The 20349-nt window shown below is 43.5% G+C and overlaps 2 protein-coding genes across 10 annotated transcripts in view; both read left to right on the forward strand.

The window, feature by feature from the left end:
* The window catches only part of CSDE1 (cold shock domain containing E1), a 29088-nt gene extending 21949 nt beyond the window's left edge, over nucleotides 1-7139 (forward strand). For all 9 annotated transcript variants that reach the window (XM_081195745.1, XM_081195747.1, XM_081195748.1 and 6 more), the window contains 5 exons: nucleotides 801-920; nucleotides 1111-1289; nucleotides 1830-1993; nucleotides 4462-4594; nucleotides 5835-7139. In XM_081195745.1, coding sequence (XP_081051871.1) covers nucleotides 801-920; nucleotides 1111-1289; nucleotides 1830-1993; nucleotides 4462-4594; nucleotides 5835-5882 — 644 coding nt within the window. In that variant the 3' untranslated portion in view covers nucleotides 5883-7139. The remainder of the gene's footprint in view (nucleotides 1-800; nucleotides 921-1110; nucleotides 1290-1829; nucleotides 1994-4461; nucleotides 4595-5834) is intronic.
* Nucleotides 7140-10380: 3241 nt separating this feature from the next.
* NRAS (NRAS proto-oncogene, GTPase) lies at nucleotides 10381-19951 on the forward strand. The gene is made up of 6 exons (XM_081196854.1): nucleotides 10381-10487; nucleotides 12588-12714; nucleotides 13556-13734; nucleotides 14478-14637; nucleotides 15978-16101; nucleotides 16712-19951. The coding sequence occupies exons 2-5, from the start codon at nucleotides 12604-12606 to the stop codon at nucleotides 16095-16097; spliced, it is 570 nt and encodes a 189-aa protein (XP_081052980.1). The 5' UTR covers nucleotides 10381-10487; nucleotides 12588-12603; the 3' UTR covers nucleotides 16098-16101; nucleotides 16712-19951.
* Nucleotides 19952-20349: the final 398 nt, after the last annotated feature.

Raw genomic sequence — 20349 nt, forward strand, 5'->3', positions numbered from 1 at the left:
ATGATTGGCAGATGGCTGGCTCCATGCACCTGTCATATTTGGTCTGTGAGGCTGATCCTGATCAGGATCTAGCCCATGGAACCCAAAAGGTTCCTTACCCATGCTATAAAGTGTTGTTTGGTATATATGGTATTTTGACTGAAGTGTGGGAACCTTACTGTCTTCATATGGGTTTCAGATTCTGATATAAAATATTTCAGAACGCTGTATTGGAAACTGAATAGCAAGGTTATAGAACTAAAAGACTTTACCCTATAATTGCCACAAATTGGAGAATTGCACTACTCAATATTGGGAAACACTGCAGTAGAAAAATTGACAGTGTAGCTACCCAGTGAGCATATTTAAACTTCCGTGCTAGATATGTAGTGTTACATCTTAGAATGTATTTGGGGAGTTGCACATTGGAATGTGATCCCATCAGGTTCCATATATAAGGAAAACGTGAAGTGCATAGTTAGGTGTACTTTGTGCCCTTCCCAAACATATGAAGAAAAGCCAGTACTGACAGTATGTGGATGAATTTCTGTTTTCAGAATTGTCAGAGACTTTCCCATGACATCTAGTGATGTACTACTGTGTTTCCAGATAGCAAATATTAGGAAAAAAGTATTAAGGGCTAACTTTCTACCTAGATTCCATTCCCACCCCCTTGCATTTTGCAAACCTGCCACTTTTAGATTTCCATAACTTTAGCCATGGTAGGACAGGTTTTACTTGATACAGGGTGACTCTGCTAAGCTCCATAAAGTTATTTGGGAAAGATTGCCATTTGTAATGCGGATGACCTTGTTTTATAGTGAATGGCATCACAGATGAGGCTGATCCAGCTGTTTACACGGGTAAAGTAATTCGTCCTCTCAGGAGTGTAGATCCCACCCAGACTGAATACCAGGGAATGATTGAAGTCATGGAAGATGGTGAGTAGTGTGCCTTTCCAGTAGTATGCTGATCTAATTCCATAGTTGGTTTGGTACCCTAATGAATCTTTCTAGAAAAGTTGGTTGAAGTGAGACTTGCATGTTACAATGTGAAGTCTAAATGACATGGAAGCTGCTACTTCAGAATTCTTAACCATGACACGTCTTTGTGTTATGCTTGTTTCTCCAGGAGAAATGAAAGGTGAAGTCTATCCTTTTGGAATTGTTGGTATGGCAAACAAGGGGGACTGTCTGCAAAAAGGAGAAACCGTAAAGTTCCAGCTTTGTGTCCTTGGTCAAAATGGACAAACAATGGCTTGTAACATTACACCTTTCCGCAGAGCCACTGTGGAATGTGTGAAAGATCAGGTGAGAGGACTTCTTGAGATGTCTTTGCTGTTTGTGTGATTTTTCTGCATTAGGGCCTCCTCTGTTTAAATACTGGAAGGAAATTATTGGAATATAGCATTCTTGTTCTTTTGCACCCAGCTAGATTTTGAAGGCCCCAAGTTTGACCTTCAAGCAGTTGAATTAGCTGAATTTATAACTTTCATTTGGGTGTAAAAGACAAGATTACAGTTCTTGAATCTTGATAGAAGCCAGGAAGTATGAAAATAATATTGATCATGGAGAGACCTGTTACAAATGTTTTCTCTTTTAGTATCCTATTGGGCGGGGTTAAAATCTTTTTCAAAAAATGAGGTCTGCATCCCCTTTTGTCAGGAAACGTTTAAGTTGATAGTAGAATCCATTTATTTCAGTGGGTCTACTTTGAGTATGACTATCATTGGATATCACCCTAAATAGTCTAAATTATGTGCTGTCTCTAAATAAATTTCAGTCCTACTTGTAAACAATTTGATTGCTCATGTTGTGCAATTGATAAGACAATTTCCATTCCTTTTTCAGTTTGGTTTCATAAACTATGAAGTGGGTGACAGCAAAAAGCTCTTTTTTCACGTGAAAGAAGTTCAGGATGGTGTGGAACTGCAGGCTGGTGACGAAGTAGAGTTTTCAGTCATCCTCAATCAACGCACAGGGAAATGCAGTGCCTGTAATGTGTGGCGTGTTAGGTAAGCAAAAGATACTAATTTACCTTACTCTCTTGCAGGGGGGGAAGCCAAGCAATCCTGATCTGATTTCTTCATAGGAAATTGGCAGACATCCTTGAGCTGCCTCAAGTTGGAATCTTGAAAGTAGCTGCTGATGAACAAATTAATCTATTAAGCTTTGTGTATAGGGGCCTTTCAGTGGCCCTTCTTTCCCTTCTTTGTACCACATGGGATGAGTTAATGTTGAGGGTGTTGGTTTAAAAGGAAAAATTGGGAAAGAAGAGGAGGAAATTGTCCTACCTTGACCAAACAGGTTATACATACTCCGTTTATTGATTCTCTTCATTTATAGCAGCCTTCCCCAACTCAGTGCACTCCAGATGTTTTGGACTAGATAGCTGTCATCAGCCTCTGCCAGCACAGCCATGTTGGCAAGAGCTGATAGTTATAGCCCAGTAGTGCCACATCAATGATGTCTTTCATGAGCTGATTTCTTTAGCATTCAACATACATCTGTTTGGGTTTTCCCCTCTGTTCGTTAATAAACTTTTAATGTTCTATTTCTTCACCTGTTCCTTTCAGGAACTCATTTTACACATTTGTAAAGCTTGAAATACTACTGTGCCACTCATTTCCAAAACCTTTAAAAAAATCATCAGTACTCCAGATACTGTGCAAGGAGCATTTCCTAAATGTATTAATTCCTTGAGTAGTTACTCTTTATGTATTTTGTTCTATCAGCTCTTTAACATCCTATTCTCCCATGTTTTTTGGATCTGTGAAACATAATGGGTTGCAATCCTAATGTTTTGTGAACACATGATCACTCATACAACATGACTTACCTGTCCTCTTTTTTGTATTTCAACCTCCTTCATCCCCCCCCCCCCAAAGGTGCAGGGGATTGGGATTCTGAGGAGAGGTCTGGGGTGCAGCATATAGGGGCAGCAATGGGAAAACCAGAAATTGGGTGGGGCCATCTTGTGACAGCAAAGCTCCCTATATGCTGTAGTCATGGGGAGGGTTGGGAAAGCCAGGTTTTGTGAACAGTCTTCTACAGGCAACTCCCAGTTTACATGGGGGTTACGTTCCAAGGCACTGTGTGTTTTAAGTTAATTCATGTGCATTTGAAACCTTTTTTAAAAATTCAAACACACCATTCCACCCCTTTTTGTGACTTTTGGGGTCACTTCTGGCTTCAGCGCAATGTGTGTGTGCACAGTCAGTCATATGTCGGGCACGCCTTAAGTGGTCCCTGCCTGTACTTGCATTTGGACACAAACCATTGTGTGCACAAAAATCACTATAGTTTCATTACTGTTTTCCTTCTCGGTTCTTTCTTACCCCATAATTCAGTTATCATTGGTGGTTTGTTTATTTTTTAACATTAAGGCTGAAGCGCAGTTATACTTGCCCTAAAGGTTGTAGTATTAGTATCAGTGGAACCACTTCAAAACATTTTGATCTTATTCTACCATTCCAATTGTCATTCTTAGCACAAAATTGTATTTCATTTATTAGCTGCAGTATTTCTTTCATTGTGCTTTTCTTGGCACTTTCATGTCTCCAACTTATGCTGTGGATTTCTTGCACTTTTTTGTTGTACTTCATGTTTTTGTAATCCTGTTTTTCTCACATTTTCTTGCTTCCTGCATTCCCATTACTGTTAGCTTTGCTTTGCATGTGTGCAGAAACAGAAGATAGGCATTTCAAATTCTAACATATTTCCACTTTGTAATCATAGTTGATGAAAGGCTTTCACATGGTTTATGACTTCTGGGGGTTGGCTCAGTAGAAAGCTCACTTGCATTCCAAACAGCTTATCTTCTCTTTCACTTTGTGTGTATGCTCATTCCCCTCCTTTGCCTCTTGGAATCCTCAGATTGCACATACAGTCTGAGATTTTATCTAGATTTGAGAGAGATGTGGGTCTTTGGGTGGGATAAACATTCTCAGGGATTCCCTTTACCTAATTTGGAGCCCCCTGCATTGGTCCACAACTTACTTAGTGAGGGGACTGTTCAGTACTAGTGTCTAATGAGAAATGTGCAAATACAGATTAATAATAGTTGAGCATTGTCTACATGCCAGAGTGCTAAAGATACTGGCAGTCCAGAAGCACACTTATATCTATTAAAGCTGCAGTCTTAACTCAGTGAAACTTTCATGCATGCCATGATTACTACCATGAGCATAATATTACTGCAGATTAGGAATGCATCTACCTGTTAGGATGCATTTTGATAATGGAATTTTATCCAACATCAAAACTACATTTATCATTGTAGGATGTCCATATATCTTGAACTGGATTCCCCTTCAAAATTAAACAGTTATTCCAGGGCAGTGTGGAAAAAGATACTAATAACCAGCATAAATGCTGTTATAGTAGAAAGTTGGCTTTTTCTCTCTTTAAAAAAAACACAACAAAACATTAAAATACACATCTACATGTTTCCCCATATGATTTAGTTTGTTTCTATTAACAGTGAAGGTGCTAAGGCCATAGCTGCTCCACGTCCTGATAGACTTGTTAATCGCTTAAAGAGCATTACTTTGGATGATGCCAGCGCTCCTCGTCTAACTGTTCTTCGTCAGCCAAGGGGACCGGATAATTCAAAGGTATGTTCTAGGATATTTGCCTGATGTGTGGTCATAACACTGGGATTTCCGCTTCTGTGACATACTGGATAAGAAGCCAAGCAACTTCCTTTTAATTAGTAGGAATTCTAGTAAATGTTAATCATCAGCAAAAGATGGAAGGACATAAAAATACTTTAGGAACTCAATTTTTCCCAAAGGCAGTTGAGACAGGATGCTGGATTTCTTAGGTTGCTGAGATTGTGAGTTGAACATGGAAGTACAAAGGACTTAAATGACAAACTGGAACACAGTGCAAGATTTTAGAGTGCCTCTTCTCTAGTGAGTGTAATTCCAAAATAAACGAAAGGGGATAGAAAATGGTAGGAGTACATGAATGTGTGAGAAGATTTACTTACATACGAGAATGTAGGTAATGGGTCAGCCAAAAACCCTTTGAAAAAAGAGGGATTTGATGGGAGAGAAGAGGTACTAAATGTTTAAGTTATCTTAGAAGACCGAGAGACTGTCAGATTGCAGAGGATTCTATAAGAAAGTGCTGTCATTAGCAGGGATGTAACTGGCAGACCAAGGGCTAAAAAGACTTGGTAAAACTGGAGAGTTTTAACGGTAAAGATGTGGAGCCTCTGCTGATTTATTTATTTTTTTAAAGGATGCCAGTAAAGAGATTTGGGGAATATTGTGTAGAGTAGTCTTCAGGGTTGGTGAGGGGACTAAGTGTTGTGTAAATTGTGGAAAAACTCCTCTTTGCTAAAGGGATCTAGTTCGAGAGGGCAAGGGCACCTCACACATCTTTAGGTTTTGTAGCAAAATATGATGTGTTATTTCTAGCAAAAGCAGTCAGTGGAGTCAAGAATAGAACTGGAAGGAAGGAAGGCAAGATTGCACGAATAAACAATGCCCATGAGTTTGGAGCAAAGGGGGGAAGGAGCAAGCAGCTGGCAATTAGAAGTTGAGGTTACGTCAGTGGAGGTTTCTATTTTTAGAAAATAGGATGTTTAAACATGGTAGAGACAAACAGACAGGTTAATAAGGAGTGATAGCACAAGAGGTGGAATAGCATCAAGGGGGCATGTGGCATGATTGGGTGTGGACAGATGGCAGTGGAGGAGAGCATGTTATGAAAATGAATAAAGGATTTCCTTCTAATATGCTCAGTAGCAATATTGATTATATGTGACTGCTTGCAGCTCTCTTTACTTTCCTTATTCATGATTTCAAGTTCCAATTTAAACTCATTCAGTTACTTCACTATTTACAGGGATTTGGTGCAGAAAGAAAGATTCGTCAAGCTGGTGTTATCGACTAACTGGTCTCAAAGCAAATAACTATGTTGGAGCAAGTGGTGGGGTCTGGTGAAGGGTACTGAATATCCCCATATTCATCCCTTCCAAATTCTAAAGAGCTATTACACCAGTTTTAACACCTTCCTCATGTTATGTTTAAAAATAAATTTATGAAACAGTTTTAAAATATGCACAGTTGCATCCTGGAGAACCTAAGGTGGCGCCTTATAGTATCACGTGTTAGAAGCTTTTTGAATGGTGCATTTAACGCAACTGGTAACTGCAAATCTACTTTGCCTCTTTAAGTAAACATTATAGACAGTTCTACTCTGGTAGACCTTATGAAATTCTGCACTGAAAGGATATACATATATCTATCTATATATATATTTCCTTAATTCACATCTTGCCAAGGTGTTACAATGCCTTAGCTTTCAGTTGCTTTACTCTCTCTTAAGACAGGAGAGGTTAAGTTCCTGTTCATTCTGCTCTAGTTTTGAGGACCATATGAGGATGAATATACCAACTGTTTATATAGAATCCTGTATGAGCACTCAAACCAGTTCCTTAAGTTGATGGCCAAATGTTAAAATGTTTTGTATGTCTCATTTAAACTAAAGTCCATATAGCAAGCAACGTTATCTCCTAGATCACATTGAAAGTATCTTCCAGAGTAGACTTGATAGTTTTTGTAATTATCTTCAATTAGCATGCACAGTGCAGAATTTCATAAGGATGAGGTGTGCCATCAGTGTGATAACTTAAAGATATTTAAAACAATGCACAAATTTGCTGCTGCTTAGAACACTGCAGCTTCTAAACCCAGTTTATTTTACTGAATAAAAAATTTAAAAAGTTGTGCCTGAAGTGAATACATTTTTTTTTTGCAGCCAGCACCCAGTGTACTGTAAAAGAATACTTAGGCTTTCCATAGCTGTATTGAGACTTTCATCAAGGTGAAATAGTTGATGTCTGTGTGCTTTTTTTTTTCTCCCTCCAGGCCCCTTCTCTCCCCTCCCTCCCCTTCCTCAGCCACACTTTATCAAGCGAGCAAACTAAATGATTGGTCTAAGTATTACTTTAACCAAAAAGATCAGGAGTTATTTTCTTTGAATAGAGGGCAGTACTGTGTTTTTTTTCCCATGTTACCTCTATTCTCAATTTAGGGTTTTTCTTCTCTGGGAGATGCATTATCTTTGTAAAACAAACATTGCTTTCTCCAATTTTTCTGTTAATGGCGAAGAATGGAAATAGAATAAAGTTTTACTGATTTTGAAAAACTGCCTCAATCTTGTAACTCCTTCATTAAGACTATTCCTAGTCGCAAAATATACCCCATGTGGTATAGATCAGAGTTGACTAACTTCTGTATTCTCAGGCCATTCTAGACACTTTGTCCAGCCCCTGTAAGGATATCTGGCTCAATGAATAATAATAATAATAATAATTTATTATTTGTACCCCGCCCATCTGGCTGGGTTTCCCCAGCCACTCTGGGCGGCTTCCACAGAAACCAAAAAGCACTAAAATATCATACATTAAAAGCTTCCCTGAATAGGGCCGCCTTAAGATGTCTTCTGAATGTCAGGTAGTTGTCCATCACCTTGACATCCAATGGGAGGGCATTCCACAGGGCGGGCGCCACCACCGAAAAGGCCCTCTGCCTGGTTCCCTGTAGCTTCGCTTCTCGTAATGAGGGAACCGCCAGAAGGCCCTCGGCGCTGGACCTCAGTGTCCGGGCAGAATGATGGGGGTGGAGACGCTCCTTCAGGTATACTGGGCCGAAGCCATTTAGGGCTTTAAAGGTCAACACCAGCACTTTGAATTGTGCTCGGAAACGTACTGGGAGCCAATGTAGGTCTTTCAAGACCGGTGTTATGTGGTCTCGGCGGCCGCCCCCAGTCACCAGTCTAGCTGCCGCATTCTGGATTAGCTGTAGTTTCCGAGTCACCTTCAAAGGTAGCCCCACGTAGAGCGCATTGCAGTAGTCCAAGCGGGAGATAACTAGAGCATGCACCACTCTGGCCAGACAGTCCGCGGGCAGGTAGGGTCTCAGCCTGCGTACCAGGTGGAGTTGGTAGACAGCTGCCCTGGATACAGAATTGACCTGCGCCTCCATGGACAGCTGTGAGTCCAAAATGACTCCCAGGCTACGCACCTGGTCCTTCAGGGGCACAGTTACCCTATTCAGGACCAGGGAGTCCTCCACACCAGCCCACCCCCTGTCCCCCAAAAACAGTACTTCTGTCTTGTCAGGATTCAACCTCAACCCATTAGCCGCCATCCATCCTCCAACCGCCTCCAGGCACTCACACAGGACCTTCACCGCCTTCACTGGTTCTGATTTGAAAGAAAGGTAGAGCTGGGTATCATCTGCATATTGATGGACACCCAGTCCAAACCCCCTGATGATCTCTCCCAGCGGCTTCATATAGATGTTAAAAAGCATGGGGGAGAGGACGGAACCCTGAGGCACCCCACAAGTGAGGGCCCAAGGGTTTGAACACTCATCCCCCACCACCACTTTCTGAACACGGCCCAGGAGGAAGGAGCGAAACCACTGTATAACAGTGCCCCCAGCTCCCAACCCCTCTAGACGGTCCAGAAGGATGTTATGGTCGATTGTATCAAAGGCCGCTGAGAGATCCAGCAGAACTAGGAAACAACTCTCACCTTTGTCCCTAGCTCGCCGGAGATCATCAACCAGTGCGACCAAGGCAGTTTCAGTCCCATGATGAGGCCTGAACCCTGATTGGAAGGGATCCAAATGGTCCGCATCCTCCAGGCGTGCCTGGAGTTGTTCAGCAACCACACGCTCAATCACTTTGCCCAAGAATGGAAGATTTGAGACTGGGCGATAGTTGGCCATACTGGCCGGGTCTAAAGATGGTTTTTTAAGAAGCGGTTTAATGACCGCCTCTTTCAGCGGATCTGGGAATGTTCCCTCACAGAGGGAAGCATTCACCACCCCGCAGAGCCCATCGCCCAGCCCTTCCCGGCTTGCTTTTATTAGCCAGGATGGGCAAGGATCAAGGAGACAGGTGGTTGGTTTCACGCGTCCAAGCAGCCTGTCCACATCCTCGGGGGTGACGGATTGAAATTGATTCCATGCAACTTGACCAGACAGGGCTCTAGCACTCTCCCGCCCTGGCCCTGCTCCCGCGGTGGTGTCTAGCTCCTTCCGAATATGAGTGATTTTATCTGCAAAAAACTTTGCAAAATCGTTGCAGGAGATCTTGGGGTCTTTACAAGGCCCCGGTGGTAAAGGTGGTTCCGTTAAATTGCAGACCACCTGAAAGAGTCTCCTGCTACTATTTTCTGCAGATGCAATAGAGGCGGTGAAGAAAGTCTTCTTCGCCGTCGCTATCGCCACTTGGTAGGCTCGACGTTGAGCTCTAACCTGTGTCCGGTCAGATTCGGAGTGAGTTTTCTGCCACCGACGCTCTAGCCGTCTCAGCGATTGTTTCATCGCCCTCAGCTCCGAAGAAAACCACGGGGCTGTCCGGGCTCCATGCAATCGGAGAGGGCGCTTCGGAGCCAGACAGTCGATAGCCCTGGTTAACTCCGCATTCCAGCGGGCCACCAGGGAATCAGCTGAAAGGCCATCAACATGGGATAAAGCATCCCCTACCACTCTCTGGAAACCATTTGGATCCATTAAGTGGCGGGGGCAGACCATCCGAATTGGTCCCACCTCCCTGCAGAGGGGAAGGGTCGCGGAGAAGTCCAGTTGCACCAGGAAGTGATCTGACCATGGCACTTCTTTGGGTGTGTATCCTACTGGTAAGGGTTTCACTGGTGTAGAGCACATGTCCTTGGATGGTATGAGGTCAGATGCTGGGCACAGGTTGGCAAGGAACAGTGGTTTTTTTCCCCAGGCAGGGGGGGTCTCTTCCACACATCCCACAGTGAAATGGATGTCATACCAGTCACACTAGGTAACCATGCCTAAGTAGAATTAGAATAATTTCAAGGAAAGCTTTGGGTTTTTAAAAGATAACACTTAAAACCACACTGATTGCACTTTTTTTTTTTTAGTATCAAACATTTCAGTTCAAACATTTTGGACTATGAGACAGAATCTTGAGATTTATGCAACATGTAAAATTAAAGATGTTCTTCATACATTCATACATACATACATACGCACTCACTCACTCTATTCAAATATCTCAGATTTGTTGTCATTAATTTAGGGCACGTATTCAGATTAAAATTCAGACCAACAACAGACGAAGAGCTACAGTTCAGGGCCACTTGGCTCCATAAGCCACTGCTGTGGTCCTGAAGAAAGCCACTTCCATCAACTCCCGGGGCTGGAGCATTGCGTTTGGCTTCGGAGTCCTGCCAGAACGAATCCGGCGCTGTCCTTCCTTCTTACTTGCCGCAACTGGGGTGGGAAGCGCCGTCCCGCGAGCCCTCCTCCCACCCTGCTCTCGTCAGGCAGAAGGACAACAACACCCAGCCGCCCAGCGCTCCCCACGGAGCCCTTGCTTTCAGTTAGCCCCGCCCAAGCGAGCGACGTCTCCGAATGCTTCCGGCGCCGGGGGATGACGTCAACCGTACGGCGGGTCGGAAGGACCGATCTTGGGAAGGGCGTTCTGGCGGCTGCGGAGCCTGGAAGTGAGGTGAGAGGCGAGTCGTAACGAGGAAAGGGGGAGGCAGGGCAGCCCCGTCTCCCCTTCGGGCTGAGGGGCTGGTCGGGAAGGTGCGGCGCTGCCTTTCTCCGCCTGGTGCCGAGAGACGCTGCCTTGGGCGGCTCTTCGTTCGCTGCCAGGGTTGGGTGTGCCCGTCCCTTCCGCTGGAGCCGCTTCTCCCCTGGACCTCCATGCGGACTGCTGAGGGCTCTATCTCAGCGGGTCTATGCGTTTGGGGGCCGGCAGCCTGAGGGTTGGTGGGCGACCCCCTTTCGCTGCCCTGCTCGTATGGGGAAGGGTCCTCCGGGGGCTGCCCGGCTGCCCTTGGTGGTCCCAAGGCGTGCAGAGAGATGGGGTGTGGGGCTGCCAAGCGGGGCTCTCCTTTGCCCCCCTCTGGACATCAGATGGTGGCAGTCGCAGGCTAGACGCGATTGAACGAAAGAAGAGCCCTGATGATGGATCAGGCCAGTGGTCCGTCTAGTAGTCTAACATCCTGTACCCACAGTGGTGGGACAGGTGCCGGTGGGAAGCCCGAAAGCAGGACACGGGCGCAACAGCACTCTGCCCACCTGCGATTCCCAGCCACTGGTATTTGGAGGTGCACCGAATGCTGTCAGTGGAGGTGGAAGATAGCCATTGTGGCTTGATAGCTTTCTCTGCCACAAGTTTGTGTCCTGAAATGTTTACATTTTGACACGAGACACCGCCTGAATCCATTCACTGTATGCTCTGTATTGAAACAACATTTCTATTAATAAAATCATTTGTATGCTAGCCTTCTGTGCAAAGCCATCCAGTGCAGATTGCAGCACCATAAAACCGTACATATACAAAATATAACAGCAGCAGCATTTACAGTGATTAAAAAACCTAAGCTAGTTTGAAAACAGTTTAAAAACATCAGTATACATTGCTAATACAGAACTCTCTGCACCAAAATTACCAATTCTAAAAGAGCAACCTTTAAGAGAAATTGGACCAAAAGAGAAGTTTTTAAGGATGACATAATGTTGAGGCCATACAAATCTGCTAATAACTGATGTCAGCTGCACTTCAAACTACAAATTTTGATATCACCCTTCAGGAAATGCAATGCAATCTGAGGCCAGTTGTACCTCTCTATCCAGATCAGCCAGATCCTCATTCAGAGCAGCTCTATCTTATCAGAATTGAGTTTCAGCTGGGTTATCTTCATCCATCTCAAAATTGTCTCAGTTTCCTATTCAGAAATCATTTACATATTTTTCATCTTATTCTCACATCAGTTTAGGTTGAGCAGTAGCTTGCCCAGCACCACCCAGTAGCTTTCCGCTGTAGAAGTTCCTTAGTGGCCTTGTGCAAGCTGCTGTTCAACCTAAACTGCTTCACTGTATTGTGAGAATAAGGGGACCCTCAGGCCCAGGGGCCAGGCCTCTCTACCTGGCCCACAAGACTCTTCCTAGGCCACACACACTCCCGAGCCACACCCCTCCTTAAATATTTTTGCCTGTCTGGAATGCACATTTGACTTCTGATAACATTTCTTGTTTGCCTGGTTGGAGTTAAGAGAGGGATGTGTAACTTACAGTACAAACATATATCTACAGTTGCTCCCCCCACTAATGTTCTGGCCATGCTCACTACTGGCATGTGGCCCCAGACAGGTTGCCATGCAGGGAATGTGGCCAGAGGCTGACCAAGCTTCTCCACTCCTGTGGTAGAGAATGGATTTGAGCCAGTGGCTACCTAGGCTAATAGTGCAATCCTGTCCATGCCTACTCAAAAGTAAACTCCACAGAACTTTCTCTCAGGTAAATGTGTACAATATTGCAGCCCAGGTCTAGGATCTTATTATTTTACACTGCTGAGCCAGTATTGGGGGCGATTTGGGTCCAGATCAATCATCCATGAATTCTCAGACTGGGTTTGGCCTTGTTTTGTTTAATTTATCATCTGCCTTTCAGCCTGTGGTAAAGCCCTCTAGCTGACTACTACAGTACCAAACACGTTGGGTGTTCAGAATTTTTATTCTGTCTCTGCGTTTGCTATGTGTTTCTGAAAGACGCTTTCTTTGAGATCTTGGCTCTGCTAATGTATCTGTCCTACCAACAGGTCCCTGAGGAGGGCAATGACTGAATACAAGCTGGTGGTGGTAGGAGCTGGTGGTGTTGGGAAAAGTGCCCTAACCATCCAGCTCATCCAGAATCACTTTGTAGATGAATATGATCCCACTATAGAGGTGAGCTCCTGCAGGCATTTTCAGCCGTGGGACCTTATTGACTGTGCGTGCATGATATGAACCTATGTTTCTTGTGTTTGCTGTGCTGTCAGCATACAAGAGGTGCAGCATACTGTCGTCAGTGCTAAGTGTTAGAAACCCAGAGTCTCACACTCATTAAACTCATCCCGTCTTTAGAGAAGTGGACAGAAAATATGGATTCATTTATCCTTATAATATCAGAAAGCTCAGAACTTTTTTGCAAAAGTATTGATAATTTTTCAGATCTGCTTAACTGTTAATCAGTGGTATCTTTTTAAATCATTGAAATCAGTGGGATTAAATTAGTTATGCTAACATAAATCCATTGGTTCCGATGGATCTACTCTGAGTATGATTTAGCCAGACACCACCCAGTATGTGTAACCAGATTAAAATATTTGAGTTTTGGGAATTATTTGGCAAAGAATTGGGAGAGATTGGGGGCAGAGATAGCTGTAGGAATAAAAGGTTGAGGGACAGAGCTCTCCCAGAACTGGGACACAGATTCCTCCCTTGTTCTAAGTTTGGTTTCTGGAACTTTACCAGAAACTCCCATGTTTTCAAAATCTCAACTGATATCTTTTCTTGTTTGAAAAGAGATCGTGAGGTTCTTCAGTTGATTGAACAAATGGGCATGTGTGGAATCCCCAACAGCTCATGCTTCTGGAAGCACGTCATCCTTTAATCACCAAATACAGTAAAGATTGGAGAAGGGCTGATTTCAAAACTGTGGATCATCACAGTGTGTTGAAGTGTGTGGCAAACAGGATTTGGTGGATCAGATCGTGCTTAGTCCTGAAACTATACTTCTTTCCCACAGGACTCTTACCGTAAACAGGTAGTTATTGATGGAGAGACCTGTTTGTTAGATATCCTGGACACAGCAGGGCAAGAAGAGTATAGCGCCATGAGAGATCAGTACATGAGAACTGGGGAAGGCTTTCTATGTGTGTTCGCCATCAACAACAGCAAATCATTTGCAGATATCAATCTTTACAGGTAAGCTGTGCTTGCAGGAAGGACGTGGGAAAGGCACAGCTGTGTGCTAGTGCTGAGTCAAAATCCACCGTGGCCCTTGAATAGACTGTATTGCTAAAGCAATTGGTAGTCATGTCTAGAACAGAGGTGGTAACTGGATCCTGCCAGCAGATCCTGACCTCCCCCAACCCCCATAGACTGTTTTGACAATTAGGTGAGGGCTGCCCACCTGTCAGTCAGCTGCTATCTGATAAAGCATTTTCATTTGCCTGTGTGGTTTGAAATCAAACTTCAAAAGCTCAGGAGTTTATGTACAGCTGAATATGCTGTTCAACAGGTTTTTGCTCAAAAATCAATCAAATACCGTTACCTGATCAAAATATTCAAATATTTCTGGAGAAATAGGGGACCATTATGATAGCTGCCCTGGCATAGGAAGGGATGGAGAGGATCATACTCAGGTGAATAAAAGGATGGTTGGAGCACCTTTCTGTTCTCATGACCTGGTTCATATAGTTAATGGTATGCTGATTTGACTTCTATCCCACTTTCAATTCAGAAGGACAGCTTATATGAAATTATACAATCATGTGATATCATAAACCCACCTTATGGCATTGCTCTGAACTGCAGGATTTTTCATTATCTGAAGTCAGAAGAGAAGCAGCCACGTGCAGCTGCTGTGTTTTGGGAGCAATGACAATTTGAACAACATGTAAAATTGAAACGTAGAGGCTGTGATCTCTTCCCACCCATTTCTCCAGAGAGCAGATTAAAAGAGTGAAAGATTCTGAAGACGTACCAATGGTGTTAGTGGGAAACAAATGCGACTTGCCAACACGGACAGTAGATACCAAACAAGCTCATGAAGTAGCCAAGAGCTATGGAATTCCCTTCATTGAGACATCTGCCAAAACGAGACAGGTAATGGATTCTTGTGCTTCTGCTTTGCTCTCTTGAGAACTGCCAGCACTGTTCTGGTACACTGATTGAGAAGCCAGCACTAGGCAGGCAGAGGGTTGGAGCTTGTTGGTAGGAGTACTATCCTATAGGCTGCATAAACTTGGAACCTTAAAAAAAACACACAAAAAACAAGAAAACATCCTGATTGTGAGGAGTAAGGTTCCACTGATGAAAGTGGAAGCTTTTTTTAAACCCTATTTGTCATGTAGGGACGCGGGTGGCGCTGTGAGTTAAACCACAGAGCCTAGGACTTGCTGATCAGAAGGTCAGCGGTTTGAATCACCGCGACGGGGTGAGCTCCTGTTACTCAGTCCCTGCTCCTGCCCACCTAGCAGTTTGAAAGCACGTCAAAGTGCAAGTAGATAAATAGGTACCGCTCCGGTGGGAAGGTAAACAGCATTTCCGTGCGCTGCTCTGGTTCGCCAGAAGCGGCTTAGTCATGGTGGCCACATGACCTGGAAGCTGTACGCTGGCTCCCTTGGCCCATAGAGCGAGATGAGCGCTGCAACCCCAGAGTCGGCCACGACTGGACCTAATGTTCAGGGGTCCCTTTACCTTTACCTTGTCATGTAGGAATGACTCTTTCTGGGGGGAATCACAGCTGGGGTTAACCCTTTTCTCCCCTCTCCACTGCCCCAAATGCCATGCATGCAGCAATCAGGCCTGAAACATTCTAATTAATGTCAATAGGAGGCTTTTTTCCAAGCCTACCTGATTGATGTCTTGTGGGCACGTTTGTGGCTTGGGAGGAAAGGGTTAGACTTCCATGGCACGTGTGGCACACACACACCCCTTTCAGGTGTGGCAGTTAGGTTTCAAAAACAACAACATCACCCTCATGTTGGCTCAAAATATGAAGCTCTTTTTAAGCCTATTTGCCACACAGGTAGGGGAGTGCAATCTTCATGGTAATTACAGTTAGGGAGGGAAGGATTAACCCTCCCCCCATGTGCTGTAATACCCACAAAAATCACCTTCTAAACCTCAGCTTCAGTGTTTTATTTTCAAGTCCAATGGCTGCTGTTGTTCATGAGTGAATGTGAATGAATGAACGAATAGTGGGGATTAAGGTTTATGTATGTTTGTATGCGTGAATGGGGGTGGGTGTATATAAGGGAGAGTGTAGGGGGAGGGTTCCCCTTTTTCTTGCATTGATTCTGCCGATGACTATAATGCAGTCCCTCGCTCGGTAAATTTGACATGAAACCTTTCAAGAGGGATGTGTGGAGAAGGGGCAACAAAGAAAACATCTCCTAGGACCAGAAGCACTTGTTTCTGACCAGAGTATCTTTCCCGTTCAGGGTGTTGAAGATGCCTTTTACACACTGGTGAGGGAGATCCGCCAATATCGGATGAAAAGACTCAACAGCAGTGAAGATGGGAATCAAGGCTGCATGGGACTCTCGTGCCTTGTGATGTGATCAGGTGGGTGGCAGTTTCTGCTAAACAAGTGATTGAGAAATATGAGGGCACAGTGTTTTTGAAGAAATCTCTTATTTTGAAGGACAGTGATAAAAACAAGTTTTGCAAAGTAGGCGTAGGAGACGGCAAGAGTCAGAAAGCTGAGTGGCAAACGAGAAAATGCAGATGAATGCCTCATAAGAAGGACTTGTCAGCTTGCATCTTTAAAGCAGGCTCCTACAAAGCTCAAATGGACAAAAAGGGCTTGGCAAAAATCTTTGGAAACCTCTGACATAGGGGCTGTAGCTTCCTAATGCTAAAGTTCATGTAATAGGTGTCAGGTCTCTATAGCATCTTTTAAAAATAGATGTTTAAATAACATAAAAATCTACCAGTTGGACTACAGTCTTTCTGATAGGGATAAAATGCCTACAGCCTGTTCCCTCTGCTCTAGCGTCACTATCCTGGGCAAATTCTACAGCTTTTTTGGTTTTTGTGGGTTTGATTCACTGGAAATTAATGCTGCATGTGGAGTTCTCCTGGGACTCTGCTTTGGCAGTCTTAAACTTCGCCCTGTTTCTGTTATAGAGCATGTAGTGGAGCAAAACTAACATGATGTATCTCTTTGTTTCAGCTGTCAAAAACATCTGGCCAAAGTGCAGCTAGAGGGTGAATCTTAAGTCCACTGTTGCATTTCACCAGTACCCTAGTGCCAGTTCTAATTCTTTTCTGTTGGCACCTGAAGAAAATGTCTCTGAACATCTACCTCTTTGCTCAGCTGAGCAAGCAAAGAAAGTCTCCTCTGTTGGTGGTGGGATTTCCCCGCCCCCACCCTCTCTTTCTCGGAAAGGTTCAAACAGAGGAACTGGTATGTGAAACTGTAGAGGCCAAATACTTTGAAAGGACCATATACCTGTTTCTGGAAGGAAAGCTGGAGAAAATTGTGATCACACTGTACTGAAAAGCCTGACACTCTCCACCATTTTTGGACAGGGAAATGCTAGCAGCATGCCCCTGCACTGTATATCTAAAATATTTCTATAGCACACCAACTTATTGCACTTATTTTGACCTCTAGCCCTTGGCTTTCTTTCTAGTAAGATATCTTGAATAACCAAGTGCCTATTTGCAAAGGCAGGACAGGCCTTAAACTTACCCTGCAAAGTTCCTAGCTGTCCCATCTTGAGCACCTGAACCTGCCTCAGACCCTTGGTCTGCCTGCTCTTGACCTGCAGTGGGTTTCCAGTGTCCTCCTTCCCTGCTCTGTTCACTGATCCTTCTTAATAGGACTTTCAGGGGATTGAATGTGGAACCTTCTACATGCAGAGCATGTGTTCTGCCATTGAGCTATATCACCTCCCCAGTAATGCACAAGGACGTCTCTGCACCGTTGACTGAAATACACATTGATCTTTAAGACCTGTGGGGAACTCCAGCAGTCATTCGCCATCCTCCAGTGTTAAATACATTTCATTTAACTCTCTTTGACAATGCTGGAAGCCATTGGTGCCTCTCACCAGGCCCAGTTAACAGCCGTGGATATTAAAACTAACATTTACTCCAATGCCGGTCATAAATCATGGCTCTGTGAGGGCTATGTAGAGAAGATTGAACTGCCCCAGCTTTCTATGCACTTCTCTCTCTTTTTTAAAATTAGTTCAACACCTTTGTCAGGCACAGACTCTTTATTTTTGATCTGTGAAAAATGAACCAGGGGGAAACACACTTCATCAAGATTATATACTTTGAAAGCTCTTTCCGGGTGACTGCTGTGCAGTTAAGCTACAGGTAAAGAGCTAGGGGAACAAAAGGGGAACACAAGGGGATTTAGCCACACAGTTTGATGCTGCTTGGATAAAGAAGTAAATTGCTGTTGTGCATTCAGCCTTATGAACTTTGGAACTGGATTTTTCATGAGCCTATGTGCCCCATAATTCTCTGTTCAAATGAATATTTGCTTGGAAAGAGCTGATTGACTAGATAACCACTATTTATTTGAAAGCCATAATATTTGATCCTGGTTCTCATGTCTTGTTCCTGTTTTGCAACTGAATGTGTGAACTGCCTTGATTCCAAAGTGTTCTTGCTTGATATGATGGAAATTTGTACAAAAGCGCTGTCTGTGGTAGTTGTTTGATACATACATGTCGTTGCTAGATGTTGTGGTTATTGCATTTATAAAATCTTCCTAAGCAGGGGCCAGACTTCAGTAGAAATGGAGTACAGGATCATAAGTCCTTTATTGGTGGTTTTATTATGTTGCCATTTTACTGTACAAGCTCCAAGTTGGAGAAATCACTGTGCAATCACAAATAGCGAGATGGTGGACACCTGTTTCCTAAAATAGCTTTGCTCTTGCCTAATATGAAGATGATGATGTTTCATTTCAGAGATGTGCAGTATTCTGAGAGGGTGTTAATATGTCTTGCATCTAGGTAAACTCTTAATCAGGTCTAGGCCTTAAGACATCACAGAACTCCCTTTGTTAAGGGACTGGTATCACTTAAGCAGTAAAGTGGTACATTGTTTAAGTCCATTTCCTTTGTTTTTATGGCCAGAGTTCCTATGCCCCTTTCTATTTGCATGGCATGTATAACTGTAACAGGTACATTGATGGAGGGAGCAGTATTTGTTGATTTTCTGCTCATCTTGTAGCTGTTCAGGATGTTGAACATAGGAGTACTGCCAGATAAAAGTGGCAGTCCTTGTACCACTTTAGGAATTCTCCCTCCACTTGCATTTACCATGTAAAGGTTGTGTCTGCAGAAGCCTGAAGATTAAGTGTCATGTCTGGCTGAGCTTTCTGCATATTAGCCAGCGAAAAAGCAGCAGTGAAGAAGATATTGGCCAGTTTCACACCCATTGTTAATCTGAGTCCAGTTGCTGCAGATGATATTCCTTCACTAGACTAACTTTGCATTCTCTAGAGATAAAGCATTCTTCCACCTTCAGAATAATAATTATTGTTATTATTATTATTTGCCTTGATGAACACCTAATTGATTAACTGAAACTAGTGGTCAGTATTTTTTAAAGTATTTGCGGTATTGTTTTTAAAAATACTATTTGAATTCTTCTGGCTCGGGGGCAGGTACCCTGCAGATGTTACATCTTCCCATCTTCCCTGACTAGTGGGCTGACAATTGGGATCCAGCAGCATCTGGAGGCACCACATTGCCTGCCTTTGCTCTGTGCCTTTGTAAGTGGCCAGTTTTGCCTCATGTGACTGAATTAATGGTTAGAGAAAGCACAGATATGGAGTTGAAAAGGGAAGAAAGTGCCTATTTCCTGCCTGATGAATTTGAGTTCTGGGGTGTTATAATTTTAAAATGCTCACAATGGTGCTTGCCTCTTCAGATTCTCCAGCATAATATAGGATGGTCATAAGCTACGAGAAATAATAGTAATATACATGAGCAAATGGCAAAGTGTGCATTAATAAGATCTATACTGATTTTACAGCTAATTGAAGAAAAGCTCCCTTGTATGTTCTTGAGTTATGGGAGTGACACTCTGCCAATTTCCTACCATTTGGATAGTAGAAAAGGTGTCTTGTCTTAATTGGTCTCTAACATACCGGTAACTGATTCTGCCACTGTTTTGCTCTTGCTGACAGGCAATCTCATTTCCTACAGCAGAATACCACAATTAATATGGGGCAGTAGATTCTGTGTGGATAGGAAGCAAGGCATGCTTCAGCTGTGATTGCACAACACTGGATGGGCTCTCTTTTTTAACATGCATTTAAACATGGCATGTCACCAAAGGACTAATGTCAACTCTATTACTATGTAATCCATTTCTCACTCATTTTGTGTTTTAATCAAATAATGTTTGTAAAAAAATTCTAAAATATATCGATATTATTCCTTGGTGTGTGTGTAATTCTTATTATCCATTTCATTTCTATACTGCTTTATATTTTTAAGGGGAAAACAAATCTCAAAGCGGCTTGCAACCTTGGGATACTAGTAGTAACTTCTAAGTGGCAAAGAAGTATGAGCCTTCTTAAAAGTCAGTGTAATCTATAAGTAATGACGGAGTGATCTGGACTGGTCTGAACCCTATATTACTCAATCAAGCCACAGCAAGCCTGCTGCTGTGTCATAGACTCTGTCTGACAGTAAGGAAATTGATTTACACTTATCTGTCTTTATCTTCACCTCCTACTTGCTTTAGAGAAGTCTCTCATGGGAGAAGTCTCTAGGTTTCCTGTTCTCTCTTCAGCTTAGAGGGTTTTCCCCTTCCTAAATCATACTTTGTAGCTGGACT

This window comes from Podarcis bocagei, assembly GCF_964188305.1.
Source record: "Podarcis bocagei genome assembly, chromosome: 5".
In the NCBI taxonomy this organism is placed as follows: Eukaryota; Metazoa; Chordata; class Lepidosauria; order Squamata; family Lacertidae; genus Podarcis; species Podarcis bocagei.